This window comes from Myotis daubentonii, chromosome 9 (assembly GCF_963259705.1).
Source record: "Myotis daubentonii chromosome 9, mMyoDau2.1, whole genome shotgun sequence".
In the NCBI taxonomy this organism is placed as follows: Eukaryota; Metazoa; Chordata; class Mammalia; order Chiroptera; family Vespertilionidae; genus Myotis; species Myotis daubentonii.
The window spans coordinates 8,488,991-8,506,566 of record NC_081848.1 but is presented as its reverse complement, the minus strand read 5'-3'; the positions used below and the strand labels follow the sequence as shown (position 1 = coordinate 8,506,566).

At 45.4% G+C, this 17,576-nt stretch overlaps 1 protein-coding gene across 3 annotated transcripts; it reads left to right on the top strand.

The window, feature by feature from the left end:
• Positions 1-3,122: 3,122 nt before the first annotated feature.
• Positions 3,123-14,258, top strand: PLET1 (placenta expressed transcript 1). 3 transcript variants are annotated; one of them, XM_059707891.1, is made up of 4 exons: positions 3,123-3,340; positions 7,778-7,979; positions 10,935-10,996; positions 13,331-14,258. In XM_059707891.1, the coding sequence occupies exons 1-4, from the start codon at positions 3,169-3,171 to the stop codon at positions 13,573-13,575; spliced, it is 681 nt and encodes a 226-aa protein (XP_059563874.1). In that variant the 5' UTR covers positions 3,123-3,168; the 3' UTR covers positions 13,576-14,258. The 3 variants fall into 3 exon arrangements, with proteins under 3 accessions (XP_059563874.1, XP_059563873.1, XP_059563876.1); XM_059707890.1 differs by having other exon boundaries at positions 13,306-14,258; XM_059707893.1 differs by having other exon boundaries at positions 10,935-11,015; positions 13,359-14,258.
• Positions 14,259-17,576: the final 3,318 nt, after the last annotated feature.

The following is a 17,576-nucleotide window of genomic DNA, read 5'->3' as shown; positions in this document are numbered from 1 at the left end:
GATCCCTGGATCCACCAGTGGTCATTGGCCTTGGGATTCTGTTAGAACCTGGTACAAACTAAGAAAGGGAGGAAGGGAGGGCGGTAAGGAGGAAAGGCTAGAAGGAAAAATTAATTAACATGTGTTATAAACCTACTATATGTCCATCCCACCCCACCCCCAAACCAGCTAACAAATATCTCTCACTTAATATACATAAAACGATGTAAGATTGCTGTTAATGCCCCAATTTTCAGAAGTGGAAACTAGAGTTCAGATAGGTTAAAACTCTCCCAAAGCCTGGATTCTAAGCCAGATCTACTAGTAATTCTCAAGTTCTGCTGCATTCTTTCTACTATCCCAACTTGCCTACACAGAACATTATGTAAGAAACATTTTTCGTGAAATATAATTCACAAACCATCAGATTCAATTCAGTGTTTTCAGTATATTCACAAGATTATGAAACTATCACTACTAAATAATTCCAGAGCATTCCCATCGCACGAAAGAGAAACCCTTAAACCACGTAGCAGTCACTTCCCATTCTCCCTTTACCCTAGCAACCACTTTCTGTCTACAAATTTTCCTATTCTAGAGATTTTATATAAGTGAATCATATAACATGTAGCCTTTTGTGTCTGGCTTCTTTGCTTAGCATGTTTTCAAGGTTCATCCATGTTGTAGCAGCTATCAGCACCTCATTCCTTTCTCTAGTTGAATAATTTCCATTGAATGGAAATGCCACACTTTTTTATCTATGCAGAAGTTGGATATTTGGGTTTTTTCCACTTCTTGACTATTATGAATAATGCTCCTAAAACATTTATGTACAAGTTTTTGTGTGGGCATGTGTTTTTAATTCTCTTGAGTATATACACCTAGGAATGGAGTTGCCATATAATAGTAACTCTATATTTAATTTTTCTTAAGAAATGCCAAACTGTTTTCCAAAGTGGCCTACTTATTATACATTCCCACCAGCAGTACATGAGGATTCCAATTTCACTATGTCCTTGCCAACACATCCTGTCATTTCTATCATAGCTTCCCGGGAGGCTGTGGTTGGTATCTCTGTAATTTTGACTTACACTTTCCTAATGACTAATGATGTTGAGCATCTTTTCATGTATATATTGGCTATTTATATGTCTTCTCTGGACAAGTATTCAAATCATTTGCCTGTTTTTAAAGCTTTTTAATTTGAAGTAGTCACATTTGCTTATTTTTTCTTTGTTTCTCTTGGGATATTTGTCTTTTAATTGTTGAGTTGTAAGTATTCTTTATATATTCCAGATATTAGGTCCTAATCAAATATATGATTTGAAAATATTTTTTCCCATTATTTGGGTTGTCTGCACTTTCTTGGTAGTATCCTTTGAAGAACAAAAGATTTTAGTATTGATGAAATCCAACTTATCTATTTTTTCCTTTGGGTGCTTTTGCTTTAGGCATTATATCTATTAAACTGTTGCCTAATCGAAGGCCATGAAAATATATACTTATATTTTCTTCTAAGAGTTTTATAGTTTAAATTCTTACATTTGGGTCCTTGATCCATGTTGAGTTCATATGGTGTGAGGTAGAGATCAAATGTCATTCTTTTGTATGTGGATATCCAGTTGCCACCATTTGTTGCAAAGACTATTCTTTCCCCCATCAAATTGTCCTGGCACCCTTGTGAAAATTCAACTGATCATAACTGTATGGGTTTAGAAGAACTTCTATGCAGATGGACATAGCCAATGGACACAGACAATAGGGGTGTGAAGGCCTGGGTTGGGGGTTGGGGGTGCTCTGGGAGAGGACAGTAGGGAGAAAAGGGGACATATGTAATACTTTCAACTATAGAGAATTTTTTTAAAAAGCAAGAAAAAAATTGGTCTAACCAGGAGGCATAACAACTGGATTCTGAAGAATTGGGGTGTAAGTCCTTTCTCTGTCCATTTTCTAGATCTGTGACCTTGACAAGTTATTTAAATTCCCCAAGTTTCATTTCTTCCTCGTTGAAATGTGGATAATACCACAGTACCTACCATCTGGCTGGGAAAGGGATGTGAAAATTAAGTAAGATGATATAAGTTCAATTCTTAGCACCATCTCTGCTCTTTGCATGTAATAAAATGTATCTGTTTTCAATGTTACTATCAGGGTAAATGCTGTGGCTCTTGGGTTTTTTAATCAATGGATCACTATTTCTTACTATTATTTTCCCTTGACATAAAAGAGACATTGTAACACTCACTAGGTGAAATATAGCCCAATCTGAAAACAAACAAAAAATAATAATAATAAATAAATGTATGGGTTTATTTCTGAGCTCTCAAACTCTATTACATTAATTTATACGTCTATCCTTATGCCAATACCACACTGTCTTGATTACTATAGCTTTGTAGTAAGTTTGAAATTGGTAAGTGTGAGTCCTCCAACTTATTTATTGGTGTGTTTTTCAAGATCATTTTGGCTATCCTGGGTCCCTTGTTATAGTTTTCAGTGTATAAGTCTTGCATGTCTTTGTTAAATTAATTTTAATATCCTCAAGTTTACTGATCTTTTTTTTTTTTTTACCAGTTCTAACCATCAGAAGAGAAATGTGAAAAAACATGTTTTCTGATTTTATTTTTTTAGTAGTTGCCTTGTTCTATGGTGCTATGGATGAAAGTGTCAGGAGCAATATGGGCCAATGCTGTGTCTTTCCAAATGAATAAATAAATCCAGGAGCACAATGTTTTTAGTTGTATGCTAGTCACAAAATGAGCTGGGATTGGAGACATGTCCAATTAAGGAGAATTGAAAATGGATATGCAACATTCCAGAAAAGATGGCTTTTGTGACTGAGTTTCCTACCGGAGGAAGAGTGGAACTTCTAAGTGAGATATGTGATGATTACTCATCCCTAATTTCACTTTGCCAGCACTAAACCTTTCTCGGCAGCTTTCTTCAAGGTACTGAGGTGAATGAGATGCAAAGTAAATTCATGGTCAGTACATTCCCTTTCTTGAGCAAAACTGGAATTGATAAAGGATCGGATCATGGTGACAAATTCTAGAAGCCAGTTGACTTTAGGGAGCGGTGAGAGCGGAATTTGCATGTATGACCTCACCCAGAAACTCCAGCCCTGAAGCATATAAATAGGTGAGATCTTACGCAGCTCCAGGCCCAGCAGTTTCCAGACAGATCTAGACCATGGCAGTCCTGGGCTCCACACTGCTGTCCCTGTGCTTTGGCATGCTGCTCATTTCTGCCAGCTCTGCAGATTACCCTGACAGATGCATGTCCTTCAGTACAGTCTCCCCCACCACCGGTCCAGGCATCAAGATCAATTCAAATATCTATGAAAGCAACAGAATCTACACAAGTAAGTAAGAGCCTTTCTCTCTGTCTTTTTTCTCTAAGGGCAGTCTACCAGAATTTCAGAATATAACTCTCCATCTCTGCTCTCAACTACACAAAATATGCATTTTTGACCAGGATGGGAAGTGAGGGCAGAAAGAATGAGAATATGGGCGAGAGTGGGTTGGGTGGGGATGCTTCTGCATGTTCCCTGTGCCAAGCTGAGCAGCAAGGAGCCATTAAGTTCCAACGCCCAGGTTAACTGAGCCAGAGCAAGAGCACACCCATGGCAAGTTCTGACTTAAAGTCGGCATGTTTATTACGGTAAGCAATACAGATTGCATCACAGTTATCTTTTCACATCCATTTGATAAAACAGTGCCCCTGTGGATGACTGTGTACTGCACAACTCCAGGAGGCGCTGTTCTCATTTAGTCCACATGTGAAAAGCCCAGTTCACTAGACAGGGAACGTACTGCTCTCCCACCTTCTCTCTGAGGAGCCTGAAGCTGAGAGTTAAATGACTTGCTTGGGGTCTCACTGCTAGTGGCAGAAATGGCTGTTGAATCTTGTTCTTTTCATTCCTAATCCAATGCTTTTCTTAGAGGTGCCTAGTAATATTTTACAAATATCCCTTTTGGGATCAGCCAAACCTACAAGTCAGGCAAGTGCTGTCTAATTACTTTCATAGCAACATTTAATATAGTGGCTTACATGTACTAGTTCATGTAGCCCCCATAACCTATTAGGTAGAGGCCACTGTTGTTCCTGTTTTGTAGATGATGAGACAGAGGTAGAAATGCTAGTGACTTGCTCAGGTCACAGAGCTACTTGAGTGGTGAAGTTGGGACATGAACCTGAGCAGTCAGAGACTCTACCCTAACCACTACACATATGCCTTTCAGTTATAGTAATAAGAACTGATACTTCTTACTATGCAGTGGGTACTATTCTAAGGGCCAATACTGTTATCTTCCCATTTTACAGATGAGAACTGAGGCAGGTAAGTTAAAGTTTTACCCAAGATCACTAGTAACATAGCTAATATTTGAACCTAAATAACAGCGCAGCTTTGTGCAGCCAGGCTATCCAGCTTCAGAGCCTGTCCTCATCTACCGTGTTCTCCTGCCTCTCTTAGAACTCTAACCACATTTTGAAAGAATACCATGGTCCACAGATTCGGGCGTCAGCAGGAAAATGACTATAGTCTGCCTTCACACGCCCATGCCAGCTTGTGCTTTTATCTGCTTTTTTCACGGGGACTGTCACCATAAGTGCCTCAGTTGTGATAAGGCTCACTACGTCCTACTCGTTCAGGCAGTGGATCTTGTCCCACAGGGCAGGGAGGACCATCTTGTAATCCAAGATGAAAATAAGGACGGCACGTGTCTGACCTTGTATGTGGGAAAGGACCTAGGGGGCCAGAGGGACTACTAACTTGAGATAACACATCACAAGGTGAAGGATTTTGCTGTTAAAATGGAAGAAATAGGAACCTACCTTGTGAAGGTTGGGGTGCAGAGGGCCTTCTGAAAGTAGGAAGACAGGAGGAAGAAGAGCCAAAAGGTGATCAGTAAGATGCCTTACAAAGGAAAGGCCCCTTGGAAGGGACCATGCTGGCTGAAAGGGAAATCCCAGCATCCACAGCGGCAGTGGGCAGAGTAGGGGGGAAGGGGAAGGAAAAGGGGTCTCAGGTTCGTTAAATGCCTACCACGTTCAGTATCCGTCCCCTGCCTCACCTATTTCACCACAGATGTGCTGTAGTTCCGTGATGCGCTGACTGACTCACTGTAGGAATGATTTAAGTTGAGTCAAAACCCTGTGCCCTCAAGAGGTGTGAAGTGCCTGTTTGCACACCTGGGTTACACCACAGTCTCTGGATTTCCTCGTAGAGTGTCACTGTGAGACAGCTGGTGAGACTGAGTAAATGCCCACACAAGCCAACTTCTTATTATTTTGAATTTGAAATTTTCTAAATTTCAGGGTTTGTGTCAACACTGGTTAGTCATGTACAAATGGCTTGACAGGTCCCAAGACACAGTGGCAGCTCAGGCAGTATCTTAGGACAAGTTCCCTGGGTCTGTCTCCATGTCATTGAAGGAAACCCATAAAGCAGTGACATTTATGTTAAGGCTGGACCAGGTCAGCATCTGCCTCCATTTTTTACTTCTGCGGGCAAGAGGGATGTAACCTGCCTGCCTTTATTCCTGCATCTTCAGCTTTAAGGACACTGACTGTACAACATGGGATGCACAGCTTGCTAAATCAATCAGTTAGAAGTTATTTACTGCCCTCCAGGTGCCCAGCACTGGGCTGGCCAGATACTGACACAGAGGAAACCACCGTATGTAATTAAGCCAGAAGGTAATTAAGTTAAAAAAAATAAGTGTTTCAGGTGCGAGAGGGAAAGAAGGGTGAATTGGCCCGGAGGTGGGACACAGCAGGATCTTGGAGAGTAAATGGGAGTGAAATATGTGATGAAAACGAAGTAAGGATTCCACACAGACAGACAGACATGAACAGAGACCAGGAGCAGGCGTGAGTCACGTGTGTCTGTGGAACCAGAGGAAGACTGGCTGCCCCACGAGGGGGTGTGCAAATAGCAGGGGGAGCTAGGTTATGAGGTCATGAAAGCTACGTGCTGGGCACTGTACCCAACAGAACAGAAGCAGAATGTTTTGTGCTCTAGAAATGAGGGTGCTTTGATGGTTTTGGAGAAGAGCATCTCCAGATGGGAGTGTTGTGTGTGGAAGTCTGATCTGGCCACAGCCTGAGTAAATGGCTGAATGTGGAGGAGAAAGTGGAGACCAGAAATCCAAATCATACAGATGCCTAGGAGAGAAGAAAGGAGGATATGAGCCAGAGTGAGAGAGGGAAAGCAGAAGAGAAGACAGAGGCAAGAACATGCCTGAGGGGGAGCCAACAGACTTGACAACCACCTGGATGACACACCCCATGGCTTGCCCCAGTCCACGTCACCATCACGCACACATCTAGGACAAATGTCAGGTTCTCACTGAGCAAGTTAGGGCCCATAGGGTCTGGCTCCACCCACCTTAATTGGCAATGGCAAAGAAATAGAACAGAGAAGTGCATTGTGTTAAAAAATTGTTTAACACACACTGTGTATTAAAGTCTTTGCACTGTTCTTGTTACTCCTCCCAGGAATATTTCTCTTTTTTTAAATATATTTTTATTGATTTTAGAGAGGAAGAGAGAGGGAGAGAGAGAGAGATAGAAACATCAATGATAAGAGAGAATCATTGATTGGCTGCCTCCTGCATGCCCCCTACTGGGAATTGAGCCTGCATCCCGGGCATGTGCCCTGATCAGGAATTGAACCATGACCTCCTGGTTCATAGGTTGATGCTCAACCACTGAGCCACGCCAGCCGGGCTCCTCCCAGGAACCTTTCAAAATAAAGTGTCATGATCTCCATATAATAAGGATAATGTCATTATCTCCAGACCTAGAACCGGGCTTGTGCAAAGTTGGAATTCAACAAATATTTATGGAGTGAATAATGAAGAATAAGGGAACTGAGTCTCAGAGGTGAAATGACTTGTTAGAGCTGGAATTCAGAACCAGCACGGTCGCATCCTATTGTGCTACCTGACCCATTTTCTTTGGTTTGTGAAGGAGAAGTCCTTGAAGGAATTCCTGATGTCTGAAAGGGCCCTGGAGAACACCTTAGCATTGAGGAATTCATTCAGAAGGGACCTTCTAAGGGAGGAAATGAACCCACCGAAATGTTCTCTTGAAACTTGCTCCCCATTACACATCAGAATGCTGGAATTAACAAGTGTCAGTGGGGTCTCCTGTGAATGCATGCTAAGCTAGGTCATAAGAGATTCACTGGAGTGGAGGTTAGGGACTCTGAAGGGTCGTTTAACAGGTGCCTGGATTAGAGCCCCAGGGGCTCAGAGGCCCCCTCCCCCACCTTCATTAACAGACACCGAGAGCTTCTTCGGCATGTCTAAGACTAGGAGGTGGGCTCTGCTCTGATTTGGAATAACATTCCCGATTTTCCGGGAACACTTCCTAGGGGCCCACGTGACCCTGTCACATGTACCAACCCTGCTCTGCCCACATCCCACTCCCCTGAAAGAAGGACAGAGCATCTTTATCCCTCATCTGACAGATGAGAACCAGGCTCCAGAAGTTAGGAGCCCGCCTCGAATCTCGCCCCTGGGAGGTAGCAAAACTCTCCTTTTGTCTAGCTTTTGGCCATGGAAAATTTAGAAAACACAAATAAAATCATCTGTAATCCCACTACCCAGAAATGACCACAGTTAATATCTCGATGGCTTTCCTTCCAGATGTTTTTCAACTTCTTTAACAAAAATATACATGTACATGCTATTTGTAACTTTCTTTTTTCACAGTTAATTTTGATTTCATGACCCTCATCCCCTGTCTTACTACATAGATGGCTGATTGTCTCCTTATCATTTCTTCTCAGTATCAGTGCCTGTGGACAGCAGCACCAACTCAGTGGTCCTTCGAGCGATGGACACAAACAACAACAACTCAATAGGCCTCTGGCAAAGAGCAGACTGGTATTGCAACAGCAGCGTCCTCTATCAGCATCTGGACACACATGAAGGTTTCTTCAAGGCCAACTGGCAATCTCCTTATTTCACGAACATTACAGTGGTGATACAGTAAGACCCTACCTATATATGATTTGCTTGGGCTTTTACAGTTGCATGTTAGGTTTATGCAGTTTTACACTGATCTTGAACGACACAAAATATAATACAGAGATGATGTGGAGAAGTCAGTACTTGCACTCCTTTTCTGCCTTACCGCTCTTTGTCCTACTTTTATCTATAGTTCACACACACACCAGTGCTCAACATAAATAGAAACCTGGTAGTAAAGAAAACCAGAGCTGGACAGTGGTTAAAGCAAAATGAATGAATGAATGAATACATAATACATATATAAATAAAGTAAAGATTTTATTCAGGACTACTGCAATAGGAGAAAAGAGACCTCAGTACAGAACCAGGCTCAATTCTGAATACAACATGAGCAAGTGGAAATTTATAGCAGAGAGGGGTCAGTGGATGGAAAGTTCCTGAGAGGAAACATCAAGGCCTATAGGGGATTCTGGCTAAACTGGCCTAACAGGATTGTTGCTGAGGGCAAGCCCAGGTGATCAGATATCATGTGGGGATGGCAGCAAATGAGGAACTCAGTCAGACATTGAGGGTTATCAGATATCCAGATAAGAGGTTCTTGCTAAACAGACTTAGCAGCCTTCTTGATAAAGCTGGATTTTACAAGCCAGTGCAGAGATGGGCCGGGAGGAGGCGCTGGAGCCGGAGTGAAGGAAGGCAAGCCGAGAATCTTTGTCACTGGCACTCTGTTTGCTTCAGATTCTCTATACTCAAACTGGAGGGTCATTTTTCAAAACACAGATTCATTTTAGAAATGGCCTCTAACAGAAAGTGTGCTGCTTGTGTAATAACTCGCCTCCTAGTGTCACACCGAATGGGCACAGGCTCCTTCGGAGGTGCGTTAACAAAAACCTTCCTCGCAGCCAGGGATGGCTGCCAAGCTCACCTCAGAAACCCAGTGCTGAGAGTCCTTGCGGTCCTGGACTCGTTCGGGGCTGGAAGGACAAGGCTGTCCAGCAGGGCGTGTCCAGTGTGAACAGCCGCCAAGGCTCCATGGGCATGGTGGTGAGGATGCTACCACGCCATCCCACCTCACCTGCCACCATCTCACCTCACCGCCATCCCGCCTCACTGCCATCCCACCTCACCTCACCACCATCCCACCTCACCGCCATCCCACCTCACCGCCATCCCACCTCACCTCACCGCCATCCCACCTCACCGCCATCCCACCTCATCGCCATCCCACCTCACCGCCATCCCACCTCACCGCCATCCCACCTCACCTCACCGCCATCCCACCTCACCGCCATCCCACCTCACCTCACCGTCATCCCACCTCACCTGCCATCCCACCTCACCACCATCCCACCTCACCGCCATCCCACCTCACCTGCCATCCCACCTCACCGCCATCCCACCTCACTGCCATCCCACCTCACCTCACCGCCATCCCACCTCACCGCCATCCCACCTCACCTGCCCTGCCCTTGGACCTCGCTGGCTCCCACAGAGCTACTTGCAGGAGTAGAATCCTGAAGGAGCTCCGACAATCCAGCCTTGCCTGAGTGCTGTCCCTTAGAGGCCAGGCCAGGCTAATTAAGACAATGGTCCCTCCATCTCTCCTCGTTAAAGCCTCCGCACTCCATACAACAACAGATAAAAGACAAAGCAGTGACACTCTGCAATAGAAGCAGCACATTCCCGCCGACAGTGCGGTCTCCAGACCTTCCTGACTCGGGCGGCTGGGATGCACTGGCTTTGCTGCTTGTTGGCAATGTACACACACAGCCTCGATCAGCAAAGCGGATAAAGAGAGGGGAGCAGCACAGCTCTGTGAGGGGTCCCCTGTGCTGGGCAGGGCACAGAAGCGAAGGGAAGAGGTCCCTGGCCAGGAGCTTTGCTTACAGTAAGGTTTGGTGAGGCAAGGCCTGTACAGAAGTGATTACTGCGGTTAAACATCACTTGCTCAAGAAAGCGTCCCTAAGCTCCCGGATAAGTTCCAGAGCCGTTTCCACTCTCTCAACTTCCACTACTTTGTCAGTGCACATGTCACCACTGTGACCAATTACTTAATCTGTTAGTTGATTATTCATTTAAAATCTGTCTCTCTGAAGGGACTTTAAGCACCACAAGGGTAAGACCATGCCTAACTGATTCACTACTGCCCCTCAGCACCATGCACAGTGATTGGCATGTTGTACACTCTCGTTAATTAACTGTCGAATGTGTGAACAAGAGGCTGATATAATAATGGACCCACTAATAGAAGAACAACAGACCAAGCTCTACAGATCACTTCATGAACATTAAGCACCTACTATGTATCAATCATTGTTGACAACAGAACCTGCTCTCAAAGAGCTGGCCCTCTAGTGGGGGGAGAGGCTCACAGCAGGACAATGCATAGAGGGCCCGTCCCTCTGATGGAGATCTGTCTGGGTTAAGGGTAACAGGGAAAACAGCTTCATAGAGTTACTGCTACATCTGTGGGCAGACATGGTCTGGATGGACATCACAGGCAGAAGGACTGGCTTGAACAAAGACTAAAGGTTATACCAGCCTATGGGGAGTTTAGGGGGGTGAAGCTGGTTGGGTTGGCGGGGTGGGTAGACATGATCTTCTCTGAAGCAAGAACATGGATCTTAGTTAAGACAATACAGAGGCCCTGGCCAAGTAGCTCAGTTGGTTAGAACATCATCCAGATAGGACAAGGTCAGGCTACATACAGAAGGCAACCAATGACTGCATGGATAGGTGGAACAAGAAGTCGATGTTTCTATCACTCTCAAATCAATCAATCAATAAATAAATTTTTAATTAAAAGAAAAAAAGACAATACAGAGCAGACCAGTATTCAATGATCTGTAGGGAAAGTAAGCACAAAAGGAATTAAGAGGTTGGGGTCATCTGGGAAGGCAGAAATGTGAGCTGAACTTTGGACTCCATGGCTGAGGTCCTCACCATTATCTTTCATTGATTTGCCCTCCACAGAGCCTTTGTAATCAATGTCAACAGAGTGGCCACCCTTTCTTCTCTGAAACTGGAAAACCAAGGTAAGTTCCTTTGCAGCCCCTTTACATATCTGGCAGTGAACACAGTCGGCATGAAAGTTACTTTGTGGGGCCCTGGAAAAGTCTTCTAGTCGTGTGTTACCCAGATATCAGTTGAGCCTTCTAGCACCTAGATACCCACATAAGATTGGCTCAACCCTTTTTCCTCTGCCCCATAGAAAACAAAAGCCATCCCCAAGATTTCTGCCCATTCCTAGGGGCCTATGTTCTCAGAGTCACCTGTGACTGCAGAATCCTGCTTCCTCGGGACCCATTCCTGCTCAGCATCACGTAGACACCACTTAGTCAGCCCCTTCCCTAGTTTCCACCAAGACTTCCCACTCACATAAAACCTTCACAGTACCACAGGCTTTACAGGAATGAGGGGGCAGATGTGCACAAAACAGGGTGACAGCTTCAGAATAACAAACATTCATTCATTCTCAGAATGGCCTTGGCCACCACCACTACCGCCAGGAATTTCCACTGCCCGTCCACAGGGTGTGGTCCTCAACCTCAAACCATCCTGAGGCTTTTCGCCCTCCTGCGATCTCTCACTCCCCGCTAGGGAGCTAAAACAAATTCAAGAAATTGAGGTTCAGAAAGTAAATGGAAAAACCAGGGCTCAAATCCCACCTCATACTTTTTACACTTTTCTTAGACTTACATCAAAACTATAAAGACAATCCCTTTTTTAAATGAAGCTTTTAAATACAAGGTTCAACCAAGAACAAGGACCATCAGCCTCTCTAGTGTCCAGATAACTAGTCTTCCTCGGGATCCCCCTGCTGGCTACTCACCCGTCATATGCTGCAAATGCGGTCAAAGGGATATCCATTTTCAAAACAAATTTTGATGTGATTATGCCTAACAAACTACGATATGAAAGCCTGACCTGTTGCCTTGGTGGTTTCCCCTCTGTGAGAAGACTGGGTGTTATTTTCTTCCTCGAGGGCATTTTTGAGATGAGTATGAGTGTAAATGCTAAGAAGGAGAAAAAAAAAGTGTGTTTCTAGTCAGGACTCCTTATCTCCACACTAATAAAACCCAGTTAAAAAAAAATAAAAATAAAGTGGTTGTGCCAGACTTTCTGGCTCAGTGAGATGCTAGAGAAACATGCGCCCTGGGTAAATACTAAGTGAGATAAGACAAGGCCACAGACTTACAGGCCCCTCCAGGTAGCAGAAGAATGCATGGGCCTAAGCAAGTCACTGGACATGTCCCGTCTTCTTCTTTATTGTTTTAATGTATTTTTATTGATTTCAGAGAGGAAGGGAGAGGGAGGGAGAGAGAGAGAGAGAGAAACATCAATGATGAGAGAGAGTCATTGATTGTCTGACTCCTGCATGCCCTTCACTGGGGAATCAAGCCCACAACCGAGCATGCGCCCTGACTAGGAATCAAACCATGACCTCTACGACTGAGCAGCACAGGTCATGCTGTCCCTTCTTCTCTATAGTCCCCTCTGTGGTCCACTCAGACCTTTGCAGGTATCATTGCCAAACTCTAGTTTTTCCAAGATCAGACATCCCATTCACTCCACCCCACCCCTACCCCTACCCCACCCCCAGGGCTACAGGCCTGGCTTTTTCTGCTTCTCAGCAAGGCAACCTCAGAGAACCAGTGTGTGGTCAGATCCCTGCACAGGGAATGGCCGGTGCCTCAGCAACCACAGAAAGAAGTTCAGGGGTTTGGACAGCACTTCTTTCCATTTACTTAAAGCAGGAGTAGCCATCCGCAGGTCTGATGGTAACTAGTTCTTATAAGCTTTACATGCAACCTTTGAAATTAGCAACAACAAAAAAAATTGTGCCATTCTGGATCATAGTTGCACTGATGTATCTAATACAATATTAAGGACGCTTGAGGACCAACAACCTACCCACAACAAATTCAGCAGTTATGTAAGTTCCATCCCCTTGGGGCAGTGGTCGGCAAACCGTGGCTTGCGAGCCACATGCGGCTCTTTGGCCCCTTGAGTGTGGCTCTTCCACAAAATACCGACTTTTGCACATGGGCCACGAAGTTTCAATCGCACTGTATGTGCACGCCCACACGCGGTATTTTGTGGAAGAGTCACACTCAAGGGGCCAAAGAGCCGCGTGTGGCTCGCGAGCCGCAGTTTGCCGACCACGGCCCTGGGGGACTACGTAGACCTTAGAGGTAGATAGTGTTCTTTCGCTCCATGACATTCTGTACACCATAACTTTCCCTTCCGCTACATACACTTGGCCCTTGAGACATGCTGATTGAATTCTGCTCATGAACTCTGCTCCAGCGTCGCATCAGATTAGCCTCATTTTCCAACGTAGGTTCTGATGTCCTTTTTTCCCCCAGCAATGATCACAACATCACCCTCCATGACCTCGATGACCTCCATGACTTCCAGGACCTCCATGACCTCCATGACCAGGTCGACCACAACCCGAAGCCCAACGACAAACCGATTCCCAACCACAGCCAAAACCGCAACCTCAACTCTAACCACAACCAAAAGCTTCGCCAACAGAATCCTCCTCAGCCCCATCACAGATGCCATCCAGATCCTGCTCGTCTTCCTCACCAGCAAACTCCTCTTCTAAAAGCTGTTCCTGCCTCTGCCACACCCTCCTGCGTTCAGTTCCAAGCCAGGGCTCCGTCATGTGTGTAAATGAAGGCCTCATGTTCTCAAATGTACCGCTCTCCTGCCACTGCTTTGGACCAAAGAGGAGACTCGGTTGAGAGTAGCCAGTTCACTCACTGGTGGACTTGGGGCACTCAGATGTTCAACTAAATCTTTCAGGCTTTTTGTAACTACTTAGAGCTGGTCTGGGAGTAACCTGGAATTCTGGCTGTAGGTTTAACATGGTGACAGCCAATTCCATCGCCAGTCTAAACTTTTGTTCATTGCCAAATGATTCCCCCGAGTCTCTGTGGGAAGAATCTTTCCTCACTTTCAGATCTTCGATTTCTGACCAAACCCACCCAGATAACAGAGTGTGTTGACTCATGTGACTCCACAGGAAAGGAGAAACAACCCTCATTCTGCTGGCAACACCAGTAGCATTAGAAGGGCAAGGAAACAGGAATGTACCATGTCTGAGCAGCCAAAAATAGGGACAGATTATGGGATAAAGGCATTATTTTCTGTCATACCAAAAAAACTATATTCCAAACAAGAACAATGTGTTAAATTCAAATTCTTTAATAAGTGATCATCTTGAAATACAGAAAATGTCATCTAATTTTATTCATTTGTGCAAGCATTAAAAAATTAATAAAGTGATGGGAGTATGTATGTTTTCAAGGCCAGATCTACGGGTAAAATTTTCTCAATTTTAATATTCCTCAAGTGCAAACTGGTCATTTTTCCCCTAACAGTGCTGTCCACTAGGAGAAATGGGCAAAATACTTATAATATTCACAATACAATGTGAAGCCAAAAGAAAGCATGGTATTTCCAGTAACAGCCAACAAAGTTTTCTTTTAGTGATTATGCTGAGTTCCAGAATGCCAGCATCTAGTGGCCGGCCTTTCTCAAGAACAGTTCCTTCCAATTCCTCCTTTTCCCCTGTGAACAGGCCATACTTTCCTATTTCGTCGGTCTTTTATATTTTTGAAAACTGGACGTTTTGAATATGATAACGCAGTGACTCTGGAATCAGATTCTCCCTTCTCCCCATGGTTGCTGCTTGTTGAGTCATCTATCTGTTCCGTGGCTTTTCCAAACGACTTCTGCCAAGACTGCCTTCTCGTGTGGTCACCAGTCTCTCTCCTGCTGTCGCAGCAGTCAGACAGTGACCCGGCAGATTTTAAGTGTCAGATTTGACAGCCTTTCTTCAGTAAGCATTCCCCAGAAGATGTGAGGTTAGTTTTTTGGTGTGTTTGTTTGTGTGAGTGTGGTTTTTTTTTTTAATTAAATTCTAGATATTAACGGCAGCGAGTCCTGAGCCTGCGGGCTAGGAACAAGTTTCATATTTAACTTTCACGGCCCAACCTGGCCCCCATCCCAGTTTCAATGTGGAAGGTGTGACAAATATCCAGGAAAGATACTCTCTGAAGCTGGGAAACTTTTAGACTCAAAGAAACCTGGGTGAATTCAGAGGAGCTGAGCAAGGGGGCTGGCCCAGCAAGGCAGGACACCTGTAAAGTCCACTTCTGCTGCGAGTTGAAAGCGAACCTTTAACAAGTGGTGCCACAGTCTCCCACCTTGGTTTTCTTATCTGTAGGGAAGAGGTACGTACAGGTCTCAGTTTTTATTTCTCTGTCATAGCCAGACGCCGTTGGTAAGGTAGTCAGAGACGGTAAGAAGGCGTGATCTTACGCCATATCTGACTGACTCACAGAGGCTGCGGGGAGCACTGTTAAGGAGGATTCTGGAGCAAAATCCAGGCTCAGGAATAGAGTGTTGTGCTCAACAAGTGATCTCCTCCGCGGGCTCAGGAGACAGGAATGAAAGCAGCACAGCCAACAGATGGCTGGCCTTCCTGGTCTCTCCTTAAGCAGCTGGGATAGAGGAATAAGAGAAAGGGCTACAGAAGTCCACACGTTCTCACTCTCGGGAATAGCTAATCCTGATCCTCATCTTTGTAATTAACCTCCTGATCCAGATAGGAAACTGTGATACACCAACAGGAAAAGAATACACACAAGCAACTGCAAGGAAGCCCACAGGCTCACCTCACGCACAGTAAAAAGAGATGAACAATAGGTGGACTGTTCATCACTCCCACACTCACTTGCCCAACCTTGTTCTTCTACTTTTCTTGCTTGTAGCATCATGCTCTGTAAATTCAGTGCATTTTCATTCTGTGATAGAAACAGCAACTGCCTGCCCAGCATAACGCACTTTGAGAAAGTAGGAAAGAAAACTGATGCCTTGCGAATCCCATGACCTCAAAGACCTTCACAGAAAGAGTCCCAGCCTGGTCAATGCCCAACTGTAACACCAGCCATTCAGAAGAGGCAGAAAATTTAGACAGTATGTATATTGTCTGCCAACACCCACTTTACTCTGGAAAGTAGATGTTGAAAATATTAATAGTGAAGTAAAGCTTTATTATTTCATAAGAGCATTAGTTAGGCAATTGTCTTAAAGCATAAACTCAAGTTAGACTGCCTGGGGTTCAATTTCATTTGATTTTGTCTCTTACTGGTTGTGGGACCTGACACCAGTTGCTTAACTTCCGTGTACCTTGGTTTCCTTGTCTATAAAATAGGGAGAAAGACAGTAGGCGCCTCATATGTTATTGTGTTGACATTAAATCAGTTGCTATATGTAAAGTACTTAGAACAACACCTGGCACAAAGTAAACACTATATAACTACTTAATGACTAAAAAACTATCACAAATGATACATTGATATATAAGAAAGCCAAGTATCTTTTTTTAATAATTTTTAATTTTTCAATTGCAGTTAACATACAACATTAGTTTAAGGTGTACAACCCAGTGATTAAACACTTATATAACTTATGAAGTGATTGCCCCAATAAATCTACTACCCATTCTTGACACCATAGTTATTATATTATCAACTAGAGGCCCGGTGCATGAAATTTGTGCATGGGCGGCAGGGGGGCTGGGTCCCCTCAGCCCAGCCTGCACCCTCTCCAATCCAGGACCCCTCAGGGGATGTCCGACTGCCGGTTTAGGCCCGATCCCTGGCCTAAACCGGCAGTCGGACAACCCTCTCACAATCCTGGACCACTGTATCCTAATCGCTCACCTGCCTGCCTGCCTGGTCACCCCTAACTGCCCCCCGCTGCCGGCCAGGTCATCCCCAACTGCCTCCTCTCTGCCGGCCTGGTCGCTCCTAACTGCCCCCCCCCGCCCCACCAGCCTGGTCACCCCTTACTGCCCCCCCTGCTGGTCTGGTCGCCCTCAACTGCCCCCCCCATGGGCCTAGTTGCCCCTCACTGCCCCCCCTGCCAGCCTAATCACCCCCAACTGCCCCCCCATCAGCCTGGTTGCCCCCAACTGCACCACCCCTGCTGGCCTGGTTGCCCCCTACTGCCCCTCCTGCCAACCAGGTTGCCCCCAACTGCCCCCCTCTGCCAGCCTGGTCACCCCTAACTGGCCCCCCTGCCAAACTGGTCACCCCCAACTGCCCCCCCTCTGGCCTGGTCACCCCCAACTGTCTCCCTACCCCTCACAGCCCCCCCACCGGCCAGGTCGCCCAACGCAGCCTGCTGTTCAGTCGTTTGGTCGTCCCTCACTAACCCCCCTGCCGGCCTGGTTGCCCCACGCAGCCTGCTTGTTCAGTCATTTGGTCGTCCCTCACTAACCCCCCTGCCAGCCTGGTTGTAGGCAGCCATCTTGTGAGGGCATGAGGGTTAATTTGCATATTACCTCTTTATTATATAGGATGATTATATTTCCTATGCTGTACTTTATATCCTCATGACTATTCTATACCTGCTGGAAGCCGGTCCATCCTTGCTGCTTGACACAGTCGCTGCAGGATAGAAACATCTGCACAGCATATGTTTCAAGGGACCTGGCGTATATAGCATACTGTTCTTAATATGTTTGCTCCCCTTAGCGCTGTGTGTTTTAACCAAGGTCACCTCTCCGAGAAAGGTTGTTTCCCCAGGTAGGGA